General features: G+C 40.9%; 1 protein-coding gene across 14 annotated transcripts in view; it reads right to left on the reverse strand.

The window, feature by feature from the left end:
* Positions 1-469: 469 nt before the first annotated feature.
* kcnma1a (potassium large conductance calcium-activated channel, subfamily M, alpha member 1a) overlaps positions 470-23,165 on the reverse strand; it is a 125,643-nt gene continuing 102,947 nt past the window's right edge. For 9 of the 14 annotated variants that reach the window (XM_031873447.1, XM_031873473.1, XM_031873394.1 and 6 more), the window contains 10 exons: positions 20,675-20,801; positions 19,195-19,419; positions 18,436-18,628; positions 15,019-15,132; positions 11,838-11,968; positions 9,859-10,053; positions 9,317-9,435; positions 8,939-9,163; positions 7,845-7,873; positions 470-4,999 (listed from right to left, as the gene is read on the reverse strand). In XM_031873447.1, the coding sequence (XP_031729307.1) occupies positions 4,848-4,999; positions 7,845-7,873; positions 8,939-9,163; positions 9,317-9,435; positions 9,859-10,053; positions 11,838-11,968; positions 15,019-15,132; positions 18,436-18,628; positions 19,195-19,419; positions 20,675-20,801 (1,510 nt within the window). In that variant the 3' untranslated portion in view covers positions 470-4,847. Of the gene's footprint in view, positions 5,000-7,844; positions 7,874-8,938; positions 9,164-9,316; positions 9,436-9,858; positions 10,054-11,837; positions 11,969-13,645; positions 13,730-15,018; positions 15,133-18,435; positions 18,629-19,194; positions 19,420-20,674; positions 20,802-23,165 lie in introns of all 14 variants that reach the window. The other 5 variants (XM_031873464.1, XM_031873484.1, XM_031873411.1 and 2 more) reach the window with 3 other exon arrangements.

Below are 23,165 nucleotides of genomic sequence, written 5' to 3' on the forward strand. Positions count from 1 at the left end.
TTTTTATGACATTTTTGTAATATACAATACAATGACATTTTTAGGACATACTATATTTTTGTAAGCCATATTGTTTTACTTAGGATAGCCTATGATGTTTCTAATGGCCTCTTTAATGACACAACTACCTCACATAATCGAGGGTAGTTTAATTTATAAAAATGAAACTAAGACAGTAAGAAGTTAATGGTATTTTTTTCATGAGGCATCTTAGTCTGCAAAGTAACTATAAGCTTTAGCCATAAAATCATTTTAGTAGTCTAAAAATAATTATATTTCCCTTTAAAATGGGAAATATAATATCATATAAATAACATCAAATCAAAGACGTTAAGTAAAAAAGTAAAATACTCATACCTAGAATTTGTACAGTAATTAAGTAAATATGCCTAGTCTAGAGTGGTGGAAGGTGACTGAGGTAGTACAATAATAGAGGAAACATTTCTTTGTAGTTGAAATAATAAAGAGGTTTAGAACACAAATACATCCATTTTAATTTGAGAAAATACAAAAAGAAACCATGTACAATCTATGTACAAACTTTTTGTACAAGACAGTAGATTTATCAGCAGATTATATTTGACAGAGTCAGGTAGATCAACTCGGCACCATCAAATAATCAATGTATCCATCATATCTAGAATGCATCCAAACTAATTAGACAGCTATGTCAAACTCCTGTTTGCTGCAATGACAATGTGCCAACAAATCCTTTCTGTGATACGCAAGAGCAATGTCCTGATTCTTCCTGAACTGATAGGCAGCCAAAAGAAATTAACAATATTGTTACTTTTCTCAAAAAAAAAAATTGCTGAACACAATTTTAATGTATTGTTAAGACTTGAGACCCCACCTCCCATCCCCACAAGTATTATATGTTCTATGATATCTATTACATTTCCCAGCAAATAATTTATCTGTCCATCCTTTACAGCAAAAAATAGATAAACAAGAATAATGCAACATACTGTAACAGTTACGTATGACGCATCATAGTCTTTGATTTGTTCAGTGGACAACAACACATCTGACTTTACAGGCATGTGCCTCTACGTGCATCTTTCAGTCATCCATAACTAATAACACTACATAACACAAATAGATAGCCTGTAACCAAGCACACATTAGAGACTTCATGTGTGGTTTGATGACTGGGGCTCCCATCTGTCTGCCCCTCAGGCCTCCTGAATGCCACTTTTCGCTATAGTGGGACTTAATATGGGCCCTCCAATTGACCACCTACACTGCATGGGATTATACTGGCATGGAGGCATTGATGGCTTGGATGTTCTCCATGCCAGTACAAGACACCATTCTCACAGTGGAAAACACTTGGACTTAGCTCCCTCAAAGCGAGCCTATGTCCCTGAATGACTGAAGGATGCTGGCTCAACAAAACTCTTCATGGCACTTCAAAAAAAACACTCTAAAACTTTAGAGGTATACAATGCAAAGACCTAAAACATCTAATAGACATATGACAAGGTGTAGGAATGAGAGACATCTCAGTCCACTGTGAATAATGCCAGCCTGAATGAGTCGCACAATGAGGGTTCAGGTAGAAAAAGCACAGTAATCAAGTGTGATGAAAACAAATGGAGCATTGCTTTGTGAGTTTATGTGAATGCAAGTTTGCAATATGTACCGTTTTATTTCTGAACAATTCTATGTTTAAGTAGCTCATAAAATACTCTGTAAACAAATAATAAGCAGTTGTGACAGATGACAAGCTGACAAAATGGAATGTAAACCCTGTAATAACACAAAGTAATAAAAAAAAAAGAAAAATTAAGGATGTTGTCTCTTTTGATCACCTCCGCTCAAATTGGAGCTACCTTCCATCATTGTGATGGCTGATAAACCAGATCAAGTTCCGCCTGACATTTCCCACTTGAATCCAAGATCATTCATTTTCAAAATACACATTTGTCTTTTTTTTTTTTTCAACATAACAATCAGTTTGTCGATTTTATGTGTAATGAGTCACTGCCATTATCAAATATTAATAGTTCCTTATTGTTCAGGCTAGCATGTATGCCATTAAAAACCCAATTATACATACATTTTACTCACATATCTTCTGAAAAGAAATCTATTTGCTACAAAGTGTGACAACAATGTAATCACAGTTCAAAAGTTCACTTCAGGACAATGTGTGAGGCTTCAGTACAGTTGCACCACACCTAATAGACGGACATTAAAGCTCAGATCATTTTGTTTGAAAAAGAAATGTGGTTTACGTATATAATGGGTTGAATTTACACAAACGTATTTAGCACAATGTTATGTTGTTTTTCCATATTAAATATCTTATTTTTTTGAGAATTACTTTTCCTTTCGAGCCAATAAAAGAGAATCACTGCAATACACAGACAGTGTCTCCCTGTTGTATTTTGTTTTCAACAGTGTACACACTCTTTCTCCAAACTAGGAACCTAATTTAGGTCAAACGCATCTAATGAAAGTCATTCAGTTCTGGCCTGCACACAGAGGGAGTGACTAAGATCTTCCCGGTATTAATACCACTCTGATCTGCTCTCCATCTAAACTACAACATTTAACCCCCAATATATAGTTCCTTTTTACTCATCTTTCCATCTACATATTTGCAGCTAGGGATGCTTAGCAGTAGACGCATTATTTAGTAGATTACGGCTCATCTGTGCAACTAAAACAGATGAGCCGTAATCTATTTCTACAAGCACTCAACAGAGCTGAGCTGCCAGGCTGAAGATGGTGGTTTCACAATGCAAGTTAGTCTGAGCTTCACTGGCTCCAGAGTGATGCAGTTTTCTTAAAGAGGGGGCATGGCGGATAAAAAAATATTTTGTTTTAGTACGATATGAAATAAACAAAACACAAAATCCTTTGATAGGTAATTGAAATTAAAGATAGAGTATTTGTATCTCCCATAGTACTTTACACTTGGTTCTTGTCTAGAAAAATAAGTACAAACCGATTATGTTTATGAAGACAAAATAATTACGTGTTGAATTATGTATAAATCCAACGACATATTTGCATGAAGTTTATGTATTAGGAATACAAGGCTACCACCTCAATCCTCCTCTGCTCCATCACAGATTGATTTGGATCTATCTGTGCCTAAACGTGCAAAATACACTCTCATGTTGCACACAGGCTGGCATAAAGAACACTGGTTCCTCTCCAGTATCCTTATTAGCAGTCTGTGGCATTGTTGCATTTCAATCCAACTATGTTTGAGCATTTCCTCATGTTAGAGGACCGAACATAGCAGCTTAACTCCTGAGAGTTTCAAGGCGTGTGACATCTGGATGGGCAACAGAGAACATCCAAGCTCTTTACTGCCTCTGTGCCAACCCCGTGCCAGGCAGTTGCTTTGATCAAAGGAGGACCCATTATTGCCCACTTTTATGCAATATGTGGCATTTTTATTTTTTTTTTTACTCAGACATGACATTTTTGTAACGGACAAAACATTCGGAAAATACACCACTCTTCTTTGTGATCCCATTCTGCCGCAGATATCACGGCAAAAGCATCAACAGCGGGCACGCAGCTGCTGTCTGTGTCAGCTTGGCTCAAACATAGTTGGATATTCAGTTTTGAGTTTTTATGCAACATAATACTTTTGTTTGTAGATCCAAACCCTCTAGATTCTACCATGACTTTTTTAGAGCAAAGATCCCACATGCTGCTCCTTCAAAGGTGCACCATCACATACACGGCGATGGAGCAGATGATAGCACTGATCAGGATGCGTGGCTGCGATGCACATACGCACGCACGCACACACACACACGCACACACACACACACACACACACACACACGCACACACACACACACACAGCGTGCACATAGCGTAAATGCTCCTGAACACATGAAAGACAGGGAAAGTTGTTTTTCACCCTCATGTACTCAGGTTGATCAACAGCACTGTATCTGTAATAGAGGTGGCTCAGGCACATATCATGCAATAGGAGCTTAAAACAGAGTCACAGACTTTATGATCTCACATATCAGCAGAAGATATTTAGGTACAGGGTTCTCTTTCAGCCAGTGTACACCATTCTCTGTGTTTATAGACCACTGTCTTGCAGGATGATTTTGTTCTGCAGGGTTGGAATGCTCTCACTCATCATGACGAGTCAACGGTGAAGTAGCAAACCTTAAGCAATGACATGATTTATAACAACCTAAGAACAAGATTAGTATGCCTCTGAAACCAAACAGCCCTCCCTTCCTCTCTTCATCTCCTCAAGGACATTTTATTGGGGGAGAATCTGAGGGTTCCAGTTGTTCTGTCAAAAGAAACTTGTCCAGTTTTAGTGCAAATAGAACAGAAGCAGACGGGGATATGAAGTTGGTGAACCCAGTTGGTTGGACGTGAGGCATCTGGGTCGATCTTTGGGAGATGATATGATCAGTTTATCGCTGCAACCCTCATCCTCCAATAACCAGTCACCTTAGCAATGGAGTCTGGTTACAAAATGAGGTGAACTATTGCAAAGAATTACAGGAAGTACTCTTTTTTTTTGTCAACTCTTAAAATAATTCCAAAAAGTGCTAGGGGGAAGGGGCTGTACAATCCTTAGTTGATTGTCATTATGTACATCACTATGGATACATTAATAAATAAAACAATGTCCAAGAGCATGGAAGTAACATTAAAGGTATACACATAGGAGGTCCCTTCCAATTTGGGTTTCTGTCCAACCCTTGATTAAAAGAATGAGTGAAGAGAAATGTATCAGTCTTCAACATCCCTGTCATCATCATCATCATCAATCCTCCATGGGTGATCTCCCATCTCTTTTGAAAGAGCATATAGATGCCTGGTGAGTCAGCAAGAAAATGCTGTGTTCAGCATTCATCTTCAACTTCTCTGATTGGTGGAATCAGACTACTAGTGGATTTGTATTGGTTGACTTGGTTGGCCATGTGAGTGCTCATGGGCTTGATCTGAATGTTCCGTGGGTAGGCATTTTCTGGTTCATCTGTAAACCATTTCTTTTCTGAAGGCGAGAGAGGGAGAAGAGAAGACAGAGTTAGATAGTAATCCAATGTTGAATACTTTTTACAAACAACCATACTGCCTCAGATTAAGTGGTAGATTTGGATGGCATTAGCATCAAACCATGAGGTCCAATCTAAAATTGTGTTCCGGTTCATTGAGCCAATTTCAATGACATGGTGGTGTGCCATTGTTTAATCAACTACAGTTGTGAAAGTAAGGTCACAATTCTAATATACTGTGTAATTAAGTATTCCATTTTAGATAATACAAATATCATCCTATGGGTATTGATCAGCTCTATAGTGTTTCAGGGTCAGGTCTCCCATATTACAAACACATTTGCCCCTTTCTCCTGTTACCACGCAGATAGTTTTATTTATTTTTTACTGGTTTTGAGAGAGATTTCTGATTCAATCTCATTACGACAAAGGAGAATGAAATTTAAGTTTTGGTGCTCACATCAATAGTGCCTCAGGTTTTCAATGGAACTGATGTCTATGAAGGAAATAGGCCCAAAATTACTTCAAACTAGATTATCTACCAGGTGCAAAGGAAATTATAGAAGTGGTGCAATTGCCTAATAAATCAATGCAAAGACGCAAGTGGAGGGCAGGAATCATCATAATTACTCCTGGGGCTGCACAAACTGAGGTGAAGACACGCATGCACAAGTTGAAAAAAACAACAACAAAAACAGGCTTCTGACTTCATTTTGTGGAAGTTTAGAGACAAAGGAGAAAGACTGGAGGAAAATAATCCAAAGAACTTGAATGTCTTGTGAGTTGTGAGATGACACACGCGGCAATTGGTGCATATGTTTCTGGCAAACTACAGTCTGTACAGTCCGTGCATTAGCTGTTTGTTTGCTCCAGTTTATTTGCCCCTAAACACTCCAGCTATCAAATTTGTGTAATCTTTACATTCTTTCTGACACACTGTCTAGGAAACGATGTTGAAGTAGATTTTTGTTTTGTTTTGTTTTGTAAATGTCTTTTTTTTAATACTCTGAGCACCACAAACTTCATTCACTTACATTATGTTGGGGTGGAGGCAGAAATCTCAGACATAAATATCTAAAACCTGGGTAAAAAGAATTTAAATATTTGAAAGTCTAGGTTCCACTAGAGTTAATTTCGAATGTGTGTTTTTTTTGTAATTCAAATGACCTGACCCTTTAAGCTGACTAATAACTTAAAAGGTATATATTCTGTCATATTTCATGGGAAGCTTTACTTTCATGTAGCCAATGTGGGATGGAAGAGATTTGGGAGATTTGGATAAGTCATTTTGAAGATAATCTCTTCATGTTTAAGTGAGCTATGAGAGCACTGTTTCTGAGCACGGTATGGGGAGAGGGAGAGGTGTATGCCAGCTGTCAGAAGTTTGTAAACTCGCTCCTAGCACTTCATAGCCATCTGCAATGCCATTCAAGATGTCACTTCCTTTCGGGTGAAGTTGTCATATAAAATTTTACCTTGGCTATGTGGAGCAAACCTTGTGTGTGCCTGCTGGTATGTGCGTGTGTAAGTGTGTAAATGCGTGTTCATGTACATTCGGGCTTGCATGTGTGGAGATTCATTTGTGCAAGCTTGAGTGTGTGTCAGCAAGCTGAAGGCTGTAGGGCCGTGCATTAAAGCACAGACATTTGATGTGTAGAATTGTGCCTGAGGTGAAGCAAGATGTCTGCCATCTCTCTCCAGAGTCTGCTGCTAATACGGTGAACTTAGTGATGTCGCCTCAAACCACCATATCAGGTGCACAGGGTCACAAGGAGGTAACTTATACCCCCCCTTCAATTTACACTTTAAATTAGTCACACCTCCCACTTTCTTGGTGTGACCGATGGCACAGGGCTGGACACACTTTCTTAAAGTTCTGTGAAGAAGTAAGCAATTGGCTGCATCAGGGGGATTTGAATCAGCCTGACCTACATGTGAGCTATGATCTGGGTTTGTACTGTCGGACAGCATGTTGTTACTCTGTGATTTATGCTGATGCCGTTACAACAATAACTAGTGGTACTCAATGAGAGCATAATTACAACATTTGAGGGTGCTTTCACACCGTGAGTTTGGTTCAATTTGGTTCAATTTGGTCCGGACCAAGGGTACAAAGATACATTGCTGCATTTCAGTTCTCGTCCGGTTCCCGTTCACACTGACTTTTTACAAACGAACCAGAGGAGTGAACATTAAGTAACACAGACTGACAGGTAACTCATTGATTGGATTAATTTGATAACCAAATTCCAGTGACTGACTTGTCATGGTTTGTTTTTTTGTTCCGCACCAGGGTTTCACACCGGCCCAAACAAACTGTACCAACCAGGCAGACAGACCTGAGTTTGTTTCAACTGAACCAAACAGGATAGGCGTGAAATCACCCTAAATGTCTGCTACAGTCATCTGTTAGCATTCAATAGGAGGGAAGATGCACAAACACACAGACCTCTCACACAATGCAAACCATCTCAAGTTGAAAGAAATCATAAAAACGCATGATAAATGACAGGAAGAAACAATGTTAAAAGGGATTCGCCAGGACGAAAAGAAAATTCATATCATCATGTGAATAACTGAGTAAAAGCACAAAGAAAAGGGGGGTTGTGTCTCAACCTCATGCAAGGTGGAGATGGTCCTGATCATGGATCAGGTAGGAGCAGCAGCAGACATTTTGCTATCCAGATGAAAGCAAAACTTAAACTGAGGCATGGTTTACTTAACATCCGAAGAACGTAATAAATAAAACAAACTCCCCTCGTCATAACAATATCCAGAGGACATAGTTATGATCAGAACCCCAGGATAGGTTGCTAAGTCATGCAGAATCGTTAACTTGCATACCTTGGCCCATTCTATTCATCCTTGTTGCACTTCAGAAAGAGAGGTAAGTAATCTACTGTAAGTGAGTAGTATTTACAGTCAATACACATCTGACAACTAAGGCTTAAATATTGTTACCACTGCAGTATTTAGGCTATATCATACATCTTAGCTATAAGATGTATTGAGGGCTTATCATCTACCATTTAAAAATTCTTGAGTACGATCATAGCAAATCTGCATGCTTTTAGAATATGTCACAATTTCAAAATTCATATTTATTCATATATATGTTTAATTATTTTAGTTTTTTTTGGTGGGGGGGTATGGAATATATAACATGTGGGTCAAATGTCGCCAAATTTGAAGTAATCTTATAATTGTATAATAAACAGAACAGGAAAGAGTGCTACCAATATGGACATGCAATAAAGCATTATAGATGCACCAACAAAACATCAACACTGCTAATAAGGGATGATGTTATGAGTAACAGCTTATCAGTAATGTTCGTCAAATGTGCCTTATAATCCATATCAGCTCCAGTACGTGAATAACAAATCATCCATGATCGATGCATAATGATCATGTCAGTTAAATGTGCACAAATATCCAACAGACAACAGTTAAACACTACACAAATATTAAGACAGTACAGCAGGTAGACCACACAGCATACTGAATGTGTGTTGTATTATGTGAATTGGCTGTGGCTGAGACCTTTACTGTAAGCTTGTTTCCAACCACAATGGCTGTGCCATCCAAGTGGTTTTCAGTTTACAATGCCACTGACTAAATGAGTAAAAAAAAAAAGACTCTCTACAGTCTTTGACTACAATAAATGAGTTTTCCACAAAGCGAGTTTAACCATTTTGCTCATGTCACATTATGATTGCTGTGATGTGAGAGTGAATACCACATGCAGATGATTATGAAGGAAACGCACAAACACTGAGCATGGACACAGAGCACAAATCACACAAACAAACCACAAACACACAGCACTTATAAATGAATGTGTCACCACAGTCTGCATAATAAAAAAAGGGACACATGTCAGGTTTAAAACACTAAGCATGCAGACTAAAACTCAGGTGACAGGTGAATGCACATACTTCTGTTTATCACGGGCCTCCCGGCTCTTACTGCTGCGGTTTTGCCGGTTGGAGGGCGGGATGGAGTGGACGGAGGAGCTCTTTTTGCTGGAGGAATGGGAAGAGTGGGAAGAGTGGGACAAGTTTGTCCGGGACTGGCCTGCATTGTGGTCAAACTGCATGAGGCAGAAGATCAGGTCTGTGGGCACGAGCTCAAACTCATAGGGTGGGTTCGTGATCACATACCTGCCCAGAAAACAAATGTTAGACAAGATTAAATGTTTATAATCCTTGTAGGGAAGCAGCAAATAAAGTACTCTATCAATAACCCTAATTGTCATTTTATTACATTAAATATTAAATATTCATTTTGACATGGAGTGAAGGCAGAAATTGTACCGTTTTGTACACGGGCTCGGTGCATTTAAGTGAGCGTCTCTTAATCTGTAGATTCCAAAACACAACATGTTGTACGTCTTCAGTGCTTTACAGAATAAATCCCCGTAGCAGCCTCCATCCTGATGAACAGAACAAAGACACCATCAGTTAGTGAGTAGGTCAGCCTGATGATCTGGATCAGTGACAGTAAACGTTGTTCTCTGTAAAGTTGTAGTGAATATTCAGTGTTCTGCATTGCTGAGGGTATTCCTCAATGTTTTAAAATTATGCCATAATTCATCAAAGAAAAAAACAAAATGACTTTGGTATTGAAGGTTCGGAATAACAATGACAACAACCTGTAAAAACAAGATTGGAACCAAATAAACTTGGAGGTGTTCATTGTTCTTTCTAGAGTCCTCTCCCCTCTCCACCCACTAAGACCTGCTTTGCGTGATCACTGTTCTTCACATCGGATTAAGGGCCGCGAGGAGCGGAGGCGGCCAGATGTGTGCTGCTGGGTAGTGCCAAAACGTGTCATCTTCGCTTAAACATCCACTTACCCCCAAGTCAGCAAATGGCCCGTCGTAGAGGGCTAGCTGGGCGACGCGACACCTGTCTCTATTTGCCAGTGTCTGAGGTGTGCTGTAGCCGCCTCTGAGGGCGTTCTCCTCAGCCAACAGGGCCTCCAGCTCTGGTGTGGCTCCCCCTGTAACCAGTGTCCGAATCAGCGTAAGGATGTTATCGTTGAAGTATGTCTGGGGACAAAGTACAGGGGATATCTGTAAGCAGATGCCATTAGAGTCACAAGTAGCAGGGTGGCAGATGTAGGAAGCACAGCCTATTATGTCAACCCTCAGCCTGTCTCTGAATGGAAGCTGAGGGGAAAAGCCATAGAAGACTACAGAGGACTCTCTGTCTAGTTCACCAAATAAAACGGATGTGAATGGAATTCTGTTGGTATTTTTAACAATGATTAATTATGCACGAAAAATGTAACTTTCTTTGCAGGATCAGCATTCCTGTCACTTTGGATAATACACATACATCGCTGTGTTAAGTTTTTGTTGGGCCTGCTTTCTACAGAAGCAATAGCTACCGTGGAAAACCCAGACACAGTAAAAAAGAAAAAGAAAAAAGAAATGATGCTGTTGACTATAAAAATGATCTCATAAGGTTAAGGTTTAATATACATAAATGTTTCATATTTGAGAGAGACATAGAAACATTTTGATAATCATAGCACATGTTGGATCATCACATTAAACAAAAGAGGTACTTTAACATAGCACTATTCTTTCCTCTAGAAACACTGATCCGCACACTGTAGGATGTCTGCTTCTGAAACAACGATTTGACTGCGCTCTGCGGGCGTCAGGTTCTCTTGTCCTTCAAGCCAATCAGGACCTGCTTTCGCCACGTGTGAAGACAGCCGATGTCACTCGGCAGCCGGGCCAGAGTGGCAGCTCCTCTCCCTGGGCCCCTGACAAGCCTGCAGAGCCTCATGATGGATGAGCACTGTCCATTAGCTGGCTTCACCTCTGACCATTGCCAGACTACAGCTGACGCCTGCTCTACTCCCCGCTCAACTCGGCTCTGCATGCCTCTCTAACCCCTAACTCACTGAGAGGGCTGCTGGAATTAAGCCATCACAGCACTGAAGGGAAACCACAGTTGGTCATGAGAGGGAGAGGGAGAGGGAGGGGTTTATGAGAATTTCTTTCTAACCACCTTCTTTACCTTATCTCCTATGAGTGCAGCAAAGACATTGTGTTTCTGGCCTCTTACAGCCCGTGTCATCGCTATTACACTAACCTTCAACACTTACTTTGTTAAAAGATCTCATAAAGCTCTTGAAAGTTGAATTCATAACACTTAAGATGAGGCGTGATGCCAACAATTTACATTTTGCCGTCAGTGGACCTGGCAAGCATGTTTGATGAATATACTGTACCATTTCATTTACCAACTTCTGCCTTCTTGAAATGCCAAATTCTTGCATCTAATGAAACTCATTGCTAAATTCACCCTCCTTTTCTCTACTGGGGAAGCATTTAATCTCCCAGTCTGACTTTAGCTACTTTTTACTGCTAAATCTGATAGTTTTCATTTGTTATGATCAACTTTTGATTATTTGAATGAATATTGAATGAAACAACAGAGTAGACAAATTATAACCATCAAAGAAGCAACAAGAAGTAGAAAAAAGTGCTAGATTTAGGTGCACTAACTTCTAAAGTTTTCCCAGGTCCATCTTTCGAGTCTGACTCACTTCGAAGTTGCTCACCTCTTTCCCTCATCTCGAAGTTTCTACCATTGCAACGACATGCAATTGTTTACCAGTGGGCGCCGCATCTCCAAGTACTTTATGTGAAACTTCTCTCTACTTGCTCTTTTTTAAATTCTGAGTAAGACTCAGTTATAGCATCCAAACACAGGACATAAAGATTATAAAAATGTGTTGCAAAATGTATGATTTTGAAAAGTGATTTTGAAAAACACACCAATACCGAGAGTGTAAAAAGTGTGTTTGAGAACTCACTGCGCTCATCAGGGAGTCGAGTACACTGACAGCAAAGGCGGTGCCGCAGGCGAAGGGCTGAGTGAGGTACAGCTCTGTGTCTGGGTCGTCATCATCATCTTGGTCCAGGAACTGAACGTTTGAGTCGTTCACTGAGAGGGGGGGGGGGGGGAGGGAGTTAGAGACGGGCACTGAGAAGAGGCATAAGCCAAACACGCGTAGTCATCAACACACCAGAGAGTTGAGAAATGAATAAGTCTTCGTTTATTTAAGTTACATTTGGATATATCATTGTAATGTAACAGAAATGTCTTAGGTGTATAGGTATCCAGGTTTGCAATATAATGTAACATTAGATGCACATTATATTTTACTTTTACATTTCTGCACATATTTTTAACAACAAGAACTTTATTTATTTTCCAGAGGTGAAAAAAAGAGTTTTTGATTTTTTTTGGGAAAAATGATTCAGCATTTTGAATATCAAATCCACTGTATACCACATGCAGGGTGCATTTCATACATTAAGACAAACTATGACTCAAGGAGAAAATATATTATACTATGCATACACAGTCATAACCATTGTAGAAGTCACCAATTCTGAATAAAGCATACATCTATCCTGCATAAGGCATTAGTACCTCAGTAGCCACTGTATCTTGATACATTGTAACACACACAAACAGACACACACTCATTCAAGAGACAGTGACCAGTCTGTGGACTGTGTAGTCTGTTTTAAGTATAAACTGGTTACTTTAGATATTTCTTGATTTATACAGTAAATATGGTAAAAAATTGAGACTTCAACAATGGCTAATGTGTCACATGAGAAAATCATGCACTTTTAAATTCATGCTATTTTTTTCAGAGTTTTCCACGATGAATGCAATCGTCACATCATCACCCTCAGAAAAATACATCGCAAATATTTACCTTTGCCCTGAAAGTCAAATTAAACACATTTTTTTTGTTTTTATCTCACACTAATAAAACAAACTAGGTCTGCTAAATAGACTAAATGGTACAGTGTAAATGAAAATCGCCCACAACTGATATAAGACATGTTTTTTTGTCTCTGGTGTATTAAACAATTGGTACAGTAAAAAACTCAAAGTGCTCCCTGTAGTGTGTGCCTTTTTACTCAGATTCTGTTTTTAGCAGCAGTGAGCAGTGGAGGGTCTATTAACGAGCGTTACTTGGAAAACGAGCATCACACAAGTTCTAGTTTGACTCCTCCGATATCTGAGCTTCAGAGATATGGTCTGGAGGAGAAACAAAGAAACTGGAAAATAAATTTAAAAAATACAGCTTAAAAAGATGGTTTGATCTCAAGTTTTTGTGTTTTCCAAATCAGATTTCTTCCCAGGCTTCCAGTGCGCTGTGGAACAAAAATGTCAGTCAAAGAGACAAGGGGCTGATGCAAACAGGCCTGGGCCAAAGGAGTGAAACGGGGGGAGGGGGGGGCATGTGTGTGTGTTTGGAGGAGGAAGAGGAAGAGGGGGGTGAGGGGCAGGGCAGTGTTGCTATGAAAACAGCCACAAGGACAGACTGAGCATGATCAAAAGCCTAGCGATGCTCTGCAAATACAACTGGAGGGGGAAAAAAATCACCCCAAAACAACAACAACTAAAAAAATACATTAAAAAGGGGCCAAAACAAGACAATCAATTTCAACCAGAACTAAGAATAAAAATGTGTTCAAAGTGAAGCCATGGGAGAACCGAGGGCCTTGACTGCAGCCAGATAAATCAAGACATGCTGATGAGGAGCAGAGTGGCGGCGCGAGGGAACGAACGGCAGCAGAGGACAAAGGCTCGGCTTACCCGGCTCTGTTATTATTTCTATGTTGGTTCCACTTTTGTTTTCCTGACTGAGTGAAACCAATGGCAGTAGTTTGCCAGGTTTAGCTAATGGTGATGAGACAGTGCATGGTGTTGTTATTGAAACAGTTTCAAAGACTGCAATAAAGGCATTTCGCCGTTTCAGACCACTCTTGTCATCACCGGGATTTACTCCGAGACATTCATCGTTGTCCGGTATCTAAAAGTAGGGTACCCTGGATTAAAGTGCACATTACAGTGCACAGTAGCCAGAGCTGTCACGCTGCTGTACCAATACAACAACAATACATTATTTCACGGTAAAACAGTGAAAGGGATAAACATGGTCTTATCCATAAACACACCTACTTTGCACTCTATGCAAACAAAATTGATCATGCAACTCAAAAGAGCTGTGTTTTAACGTTCCAACAAGACTTTAAGCTGCTCCTGGCACCGTAAACTGAACATATGACAATGTAATCACAGTGTTTGGTTCCAGTGAGACATGCAGCCACTCTCTCCTTTGCACATAACACTGGAGCTTCTAGAGTCCAGGACGGCAACCAATGACTCCAACATGTGTGGCATCTAGTCTTGATGATTACGTATGCAGTCAACAGTCTAATAGGATAGCCTCTCTGCAGGTAATGGTTGGCGCGGTTACAAGTATACTTAGGTAGCTCTTTTCTCTTTCTGGACTTTTCTTAGCTGGCCTCATGCTCCATTGCTCCCTAATTGGGTCAGGGGAGACAGAGTAGCCAGTCTCTGGTGCTTTAGAAGGCCCCTCAGAGATCTGAAAGTTTCATGAGTCCCCAACACCAGTGGGAATACAGCCACTGCCATTGTTATTAATAAATGGACCCATTTTGCAACCAAGGCATTTTTCCCCCCCCATCTACCTTTTCACTTTCTTCCCCTTCCACCTCTCCCACCCTCTCCATCAGGCTACATTTATCTTGTGCATTAGTGGACAAATGCAGGACATTTAGCTATAGTCTTCTAAATGCCTGTCTGACATCCTTAAGTCACAGTTGTCCACACTGTCCTCTGAGCAACGATATATTCCAGTCCTTGCAGCTAACATTATCACCAATTGACAAATGCCAGATCCAATAATTCACATACGAATAGAAACTTGAGTTGGGCATAGCTGCCAGCGCTATGAGGGGGAAAAAAATAAATAAATCTACACCACACATTCCTCAAGTCCATTTGACCTTTGAATGAGTTGGAACTTTTGGTAGCAGCATGATTTTTAAGTCTTGGATTATCAGCTCTATGTGTCTATGTTTGCCAATGAGTAATGACTTGATCTGAGGTTATTGGGTATGGCATGCAATATTTGCATTTGAGGTGGTTGTAAACAGCATTACCTAGTTCTGTGATGATGGGGATGTTGGATCCGGTGGTGACAGAAGCCTGACGCACAAAGCCATGTACTGGACTGCTGTCTGGAGATGACCGGTCCATTCCAGGAGGCGTGAAACCTGAACACCAAAAAAACAGATTTATAGAGATCAGAAAATGACATAACAGGGTGGCATTAAGCGATATCCTCGGCCTGACAAAGGCAGAGAACAGTAATTCAAGAAAGCAGTGGGGTTGAGAACAAAGGGTTTTCCAGCCTGGTCACAACATGTGCAACAGACGTAAAGCTTGTAACGCCATCTTTTGCCTTTTTATACCCCAAAAATCTATTGCCAGAGAACCATACATAATACCTAAAATGGATGAACTAACTGAAATACCAAGATGTCAGTTCATCAAAATGGATATTTTAATAACAGTTGGGGGAAACTCAAGCAGGTTTAGCTTTGGCTAAAGCTAGCTGAGCTAGTTTTAACTTGATGTAGTTCTTTACTGTTTGGTAGTTAGCCCTCTGCAAATCGGACGTGAATTTATGCATTTCTATGGAAGAATAATTGAAGAATCAGATGAAAAGATGTCTACTATCTTGTATTTTTACATGTTTTCCTCCGTGTTGACTTTGTGGACAGTACTGTATACAGATTTTTCAAGGGAAAAAAAAATACAATCCAAGCAAAAACCTGCATGTCTGATACGTGTGTTTACTGCAGATGTATCCTAAGCATGTGGATGTGAACTGGAACTCAGTATTAATACCATTATACATAGTGCATGTCAGCTCAGTCAGCATGAAGTTGTTGATGTTCAAATGTGTGGACTGACTGAAAGAAGGAAGAAGGAGGAGAAGGCTAAGTGAACAAGGCAGCTGCCTAAAATTGCAATACGGATAGTGTGCTTTCAGGGGTCAGCTAAGACATATTTAGCATTCACATCCCTCCATCAAGGGGCAGGCATAAATTTTATATGTTGTTCATTTTGTCACAATAAAATTGGTGAAGTGGATCCTGAAAACCTTTTATCGGAAATGGCGTGGCTCAGGATCATGAAATACAAGTGCAAGTGACAGGAGGATGACTTCACATGACTTCACATTTTTGCATTTCCTCAAAGTGACACGTAAACACTGTGATGCTATATGCATAATGCATCAACTGTGTTTTGACATCCATCATTTAGTGCTGACTACAGCAAAATGCCAGCTTATAGTGCCACCACCAAGGAAACATAATGCAGGGAATATATTCAGGTCACAAAGTTTTAAAAGGATTGCAAATTCTCCACGTATGTGAGAGTGTGTGTGCCTTTCCTGTCAAGAAACTCAATGAGCTGCTGACATTACAAAAGAGATCTTCCGGCCCTTTGCAACAGAAAAGACACCAAATGGTTTAGTACACAGCAGGAAGCACACACTGAACTGAAGCATGGATAATCATAACTCTTGTTATACCAATTATTGAACTTGAAAATAGCAGAGGTTTGACACTTCAAGTCAACCAGGGAGCACGAGCTCAGACAATGCGAACATCATTTTGTCGATGTCCATAAAGGATGATGTTCACTCAACTGGAGAGTGACAGCAAGTTTTTGGATACAGCCTCTATAACACTGCTCTTATTGTATCACAGTGAACATGAAGACAGCCCAGAGATCTAGAAGAATAGCTTACGTTTTGCACGGCGTGTACAGCAGAAAGCGACTGTTGTTGAGAACAGCAATATATGAGGCCTGCTGCTGAGTTGCTTTCAAAACCTGTTAGGTTACAAACAGCTCAAAAGTTGCAATGTGAGTTGGTGAGCTCCAAACAGAGAGCGGTATGTCTTCCTCAGACAGAGTTAGATTACTGCAAAACCAGAGGAGCTAAAATATGTTTAGCTCCTCTAAAAATGTGTCTATGACATACAATATTCCTGTATGGCTTATTGCAATTATTCCTTAATTTAAACCGTTAGGACATTTTTACTTTTTTTTTTTTTTTTCTAATTGGCCGTCATAATTGTTACATACTTTTAGACAATTAGCATACAAGTTCCTTATTGCTAAAAATAGAGAAGCCAGAGTTTGAACAACATGCCTGATCCCACACACTACGTTTCCTCTTCTGACAAGCTGCTACTGTGAGGCTGTAACATTGTCTGTCCTGCTACAATGTACAATAGGCAAGTGAGATCTGGGTTACATACCCCCTTATCCCTGTAGCCCCCCGGGCACCGCTATGCTCTGTGGTTGACTACATGCTACAGCAGCCGTGAGAAGCTCTCCCCCAGGAAAGCGCATGTTTACTTATTCATTTGCACCTTCTTGTTTTAAATTCCACAGACTGTCTGAATGGGAGCATCGGTAGGAGGAAGAAATCCCCAAAGCAATACCTATGATACAATAGCAATATCTACAGTATGTGCTTGTGTTTCCTTGTGCATGCATGATTGCATGTCACTCTGGCGTGTGCGTGTGTGTGTGTTTTCTAAAGTGAAGTATTTATCACTGAAATGGGTGGTTGATGTAAGACCCAATTATTGATGACAATAGGCTCCATCCATCGACCCTGGGAGAGGGTATAGGCTAGGGGGTTTCCATATTGAGGTGGCTTTCTGTGAATACTGCTCCCCAGAGTGGCGTGCTCCAAGATTTACCCCTGCTTATTGTTCCTCGGTGGCACCGCTATCGATAGCACATCACTCACTCAAGGCTGGAGAAATAACAGCATTGGCATTCTCCTAAAACATGTGGAAGTGCTCTGCACTAAAAAATAATGGCCTCTTGGACCTTCAACTTTGATTTGTATTTACAACAGTCACAGTGGTGGCATTAAATAGTACTGAGCTCAAGGCATGTCATGCCTTTTGGTCTAATCATAACCTGAGGATTACCTGTTTGTGGATGTGTGTGGATAGATCGCATTGACACGGATGTCTGCATGTGCACTGCACACCCGTGCACTGCACACGCATTCAAACACGAATATGTTGCTGTTTTGTTGTGACTAATGAGGAGCAGCTGAATTGGCCTGCCTGGTGATTTGTACTGGCTGCTTAATGATGATGAGGCCTGATGGGATGCCAGGTTCGTGTGTTTGTCTGCAAACATCAACAATCTGTTCCAGACGATCTGCCAGACACCAGATCAGGGGGAACAACATCGAATGACACAGTCATGTTGATTACATCATTAAAAAGTATTATCAAGGAGGTTTAGCAGCATGTAATTACCAGGGACAAGACTGAAATCATCAGAAAATCATGTGTAGTAAACAATTTTCAAAGGCTTGATGAAGCATTTAACACTATGTTTGTGTGTACACTTCTTCAGTAAGTCAGTCATAGAGTACTTGGCAGACACTGTGCATGACAAACTCCATTCAACCCACCCACCCCCTGTCCCCTTTGGGCAGCAGTGCACATGGAGAGTAATAGGACACTCCTTACCTTGGGAATTAGCCTGCAAGACCCCAATGCTGTCATCAAACTGCATAGATTTGATGTTGAGCGACGCCAAGATGCATTCCTTATCCTGCAGTGAGGTATCTTCGATATTGTTCTGATTGGCTGACAGTATTACGCACATGTCGCAGAGGTTGATGTTGACAGCCCTTAAATCTGCCCGACTTAATGGCGTACCCTTCAGGGTGAGGAGAACAGAGAGAAAAAGCAAGACGGAGAGAGAAAGAAGGCAAAACGCAGAGAACAGACAGACATAGGGGAGAGAAAAACAAATTTAAGAAGTGAGCAGAGTGGAGCTTTGGGAAATTAGTTAACAAGTATTCTTGTTTTGAGGCGATGACATTCCACTGATCTAACTGGGCATTGGAGAATCAGATACATGGACTTTCTAAAGGCTAGCCCTCGCTGAGGGCTGTGTTTGGGATTCTCCTCTGATCATCAGTCAAGCCAGGCCTAACAAGCTCTAAGGCAGCAAGCCACGCCATCTGTGATGGGCACTGCAGCTGCAACACACATAAACTCCATTTTGGTTGTGCAGGATGTGTCACTGCTCTGGATGAGAGGGGGGGCTGGCTACGCTCTCATGGAGTGATCATTCAATTGAGTAATGTGTGATCAAATCAAACTGACAATCCCTCTTCAGGACACAGAATGTGCATGTATCTCAAAATGTCAATGCCTTGTTAGTTGAACAGAGGATCCGGTTTAAATGCATCTTCTACGGCAGTGAACTGGTACACTCACAGGTAAGATGGAGACCTTGGGGAAGTTGTGTAAAGTCTCCCACTCTCTCCGCAGGTAATCCAGCGAGCCCACAAAAACTATCGGCTTTAGCTCGTGGTAATGGAAATTGCTGGCTCTTAAAGGCATCACCAAGTTTCGCAGCCCCACCAAAGCGGACGTGACATCCCCAAATATACAGACCACCACATGGCCGCTCAGCACTGTCATGGAGGCTTCACTCCGGGTCTGCAGGGAACAGAGGGATACAGGGAACGGGGAGAAGAGCAGAGAGAGAGGGATGAGGAGGAGTGCAGACAGAGAAGAGAGGAAGACACTCACAAAGACAAACACATATTTAGAGAAAGTGCTATCGACATAAAACTGGGAAGTGTAAATAAAGTAAAACATTCTAGATCCAGGCGCGTTTAAGAGTTATAAACTGTTATAAACCCATATTAAATAGTTTGTTAACCAAGTATTTGCTGAATTCTATATTTAATCCAACATAAAAACCATCATAATAACAGGGTTTACTATTTACACATGTACACAAGTTTGGTTAACCACTATTCTGTTTATAAACAGTTTATTGGATAACCAGAAATAGGAAGTTTACAGAACAAAAACATAACATGTGGTCTTTTCTGAAAGGACAACTGATTCAATCAGGCTGAAAAATGCAGTTTGTAAGATTTTAGGCACATACAGTATGTATGACTAGGACCCTGTCATAAATCAGAGAGGTATAAATAAACAAAACTTCTCTATTGTATGACATTTGAGTTGAAAAATAACAATGCAATGCCCTGCTTTCAAGATCTGTCGCCTGTCACAGCGGCTTGATGTGCATTTGATTGCAAGTTTGAATGTACGTTAACTAAACTAAATGCTACTATGATCCCAGTGGGTTTGAAACTAAAACTGTTTCTTTGTTTACTGGAGACATACGGTACAACTGAGACAAGCAAGGACCCACTGCTGCAACGTTACTCATACTCTCAGCTAGTGATCTGGTGGATTAAACATTTTCGATTATCTGCATGTCTAGAATTCTTTTGGTCACCCATCTCATGCAGGAACATCCTTCAGCCCCCCCCTTAAATTAATTAAAGCAACAAATAAATATGAACTATATACTGTAGATGAATGCGTCTTCTCTGTTACATTTGATTTAGACAGGGTTAACCCTCCCCAAACAAATTGTGCACTGACATAAATGCTTACAAACTGCCTTGTTAGAAAATCTGAGCAAACCCATGCGTGCTGTGTTGAAATACTGTTCACAGATCCTTGGCGGATATATAAAAAAAAATCAATAAACTCACCTTGAAACAACAGAGAGGCAGTGAGAGAAATTTCATTGCACATTAGTTTGTGATTGTGTTACTACAATATTGAGGGGAAACTTTGGCTCCTGACCATACTTACTTTAACTTTGTTTTATTGCATATTTTATTATATTTTAGAGGTGTTGCAGCTACGCAGTTATCGTCCCACTCACCAGGATGACTTTTTCGATGTCTTTTGATGGGCACCAGTGAAACATCCCTGTCGAGTCATACCTCTTCACGCTCATGTCCATGCTCTCGATTTGTTCATTTCCAGGAACGAGAAGGGGGTCGTGTCGACTGGGAAAACAGAACAATTTATTTATGTTAGACCATTTTGTTAAATGACTGCAGTGGTAACATGAAAGAGACAAAAGACCACCTGGGTTTCTTGAGATCTACACCGTCTATATATACAGTATATATACAATGTGTCAAAAGTCCATCGCATGAGTGTTGGACTTTCTACTGCACTACATACTGTAGGTCCCATAACTACCATATTATTCCTCCATTCCTTCTTGTCCTTGATGTCAAGTCATCAGAAAACTCAAAAGACCCTGGTGCTCACAGTGGTGCAGAGAACAGCGAGACTTGAGTGCTACTGACTGAATGGCATGACAACACAAGGCCAATTACCAGCTTTTACCCTCTCCTCCAGCTTCTGACGCCATACGGCGCAAATAGTAAAAGCTCCAACAGGCTCACACTTTAAATATTTCAGGAATTTGCCCAATCACATTTTGCTTTCCCAACTGATGGCCATTAATGTTTCAGCAGCATGTCACAACCAAACAGGCTAATCCACAGCAGTGGGCTGCTGAGTTTTATCCGGTGAAACACTGACCATGAAAGGGCTCCTGACATTCCTGTTATACCGCCTCTCTTGTTCTTTGCATTTATCCTACAGGACATCTTCTCACAATCCATAAAATTTCATGCAAACCACTGAGTCAGGATAACCTGTAGACATTTTAGTGTCGTTCCTCAAAAAACACTGCTTGTTTTCTAGCAATGCAATTGTTATTTGCAATTCAACCCAAATAATGAAATCCTTGGTTGAAGCAGCGCTATACAGACTCCAAAAACAGGCAACAGCAGAGAGAGAGAGAGACATTTGAGTAATATGGGAGAAAACATCCCAAGAATTTGACATACATCTCTCTCAGTATCACTCTCTCTATCCTCTATCAACACTGTCATTCACTGACAAGGCTTTGATGGTGTCTCTTCCCTCAACCTGCATTTGAGTTGCATACCAATGCAGGAAAAGTTACAAAAAAAAACAAAAAACTGTCAATTAGCCACTCTCTCTCTCTCTCTCCACCTCTCTTCCCTCTATCAGTTAGTGCAGGTGATAATAACACTGACAGCATTTAGTGTTTTTACACTCAGCCTGAATCTTTCATCCAGAGCCGCGTGTTTGCGCCAATCAACTCCACAGAGCCCCCGTCACTTCAATCTGCTCAGCTCTGCTCGCCTCCACACAGGGGCTGACTGCCGCATGCAGGCGGGCTGCCGCTCCAGCTCTCTCTGCCAAGACAGCTATCTTTCACAGAGCTGTCAGCGATGTGACTGGCAGCCTGTCACAGGCTCCACACACACCTCCTTCTCCCTCTGCCTTTTCCCTGCCTCGGGTTGAACCTACCACAAGACTAAGGGAGAGCAGACATGACGCCTGTGCCACAGTGCCACGCCCAAGGGATATCAGCTGCAGATGATATTGTGACATCTTCTGCGATAGAACGCATGTCGTCAGTCATGACCCGTCAAAAAGGTTCGTGGGAATGGTGTTAATGCCATGGTGGCAGTGCAGCTCGTTAGCATGGTGACATGTCGTACTGGCAACTGGGACATTAACAACACAGCCATGGTAGGGATAGGTCAGCCAGGATGCAAAGTGGGATTAAATGTCACCCATAGTGTTTAAAAATATTACACAGATATCAGTTGCTAAATACATTTAAAACAAAATGCAATGTCTAATTTGAATTTGTATTGATTTCTTGGGAAGTATATCTTTTATTAGAAGTTACCCCACCAAAATACATTCACTAGATTTCAAAATGGAATAAATTCACAGTTCAAATTGCAAAGCAAACATTTTCCCTGGGTGCAATACAGTATTGTATCTGATGCACTTTTATGTGGGACAAATATTTCCCTTACAGCATGTCTCACTCCAGTGTCTCACCCTCTCTCTTTCTTCCTCCCTCCCTCAGTATATATTTCAAACAGAGTTGAGTTATTCCAGTGTATCACTCTGCAGTCACAAACTGGGGATGGGCCTGCTCCCCCAATCCCTCTCTGCCAGACTACGAAGGCAGCCTCTTGCTTTGAAAATTTTCCCCATCATGCAAACTGACAAAGGCATGCTTTTCAAAAGCCCAGAGCCAATCTGTTGATCATTATTTATTTACAAAGGCCTTCAGGCTGCAAGTCCTGTAAAAACCATACTTGATACGTAGGCGCGCTCTCTTGCTAGCTCTCGACTGTGTTTTCCCCCTCCTTGCTTGTAGAATAAAGTATCCCTAAGGCTACCTCAAACAATCACTTTTCATTGTGCATAAAATCCACCTTGTAAAACTGTTTAATATATATGGTGTTATATGTTGACAGGGGCAGCTGTGGAAGGGGGGGGGGGGGGGGGGGGGGGGGGGGGGG

Source organism: Anarrhichthys ocellatus, unplaced genomic scaffold, assembly GCF_004355925.1.
Source record: "Anarrhichthys ocellatus isolate YVR2014 unplaced genomic scaffold, GSC_Weel_1.0 scaffold3, whole genome shotgun sequence".
NCBI lineage: Eukaryota > Metazoa > Chordata > Actinopteri > Perciformes > Anarhichadidae > Anarrhichthys > Anarrhichthys ocellatus.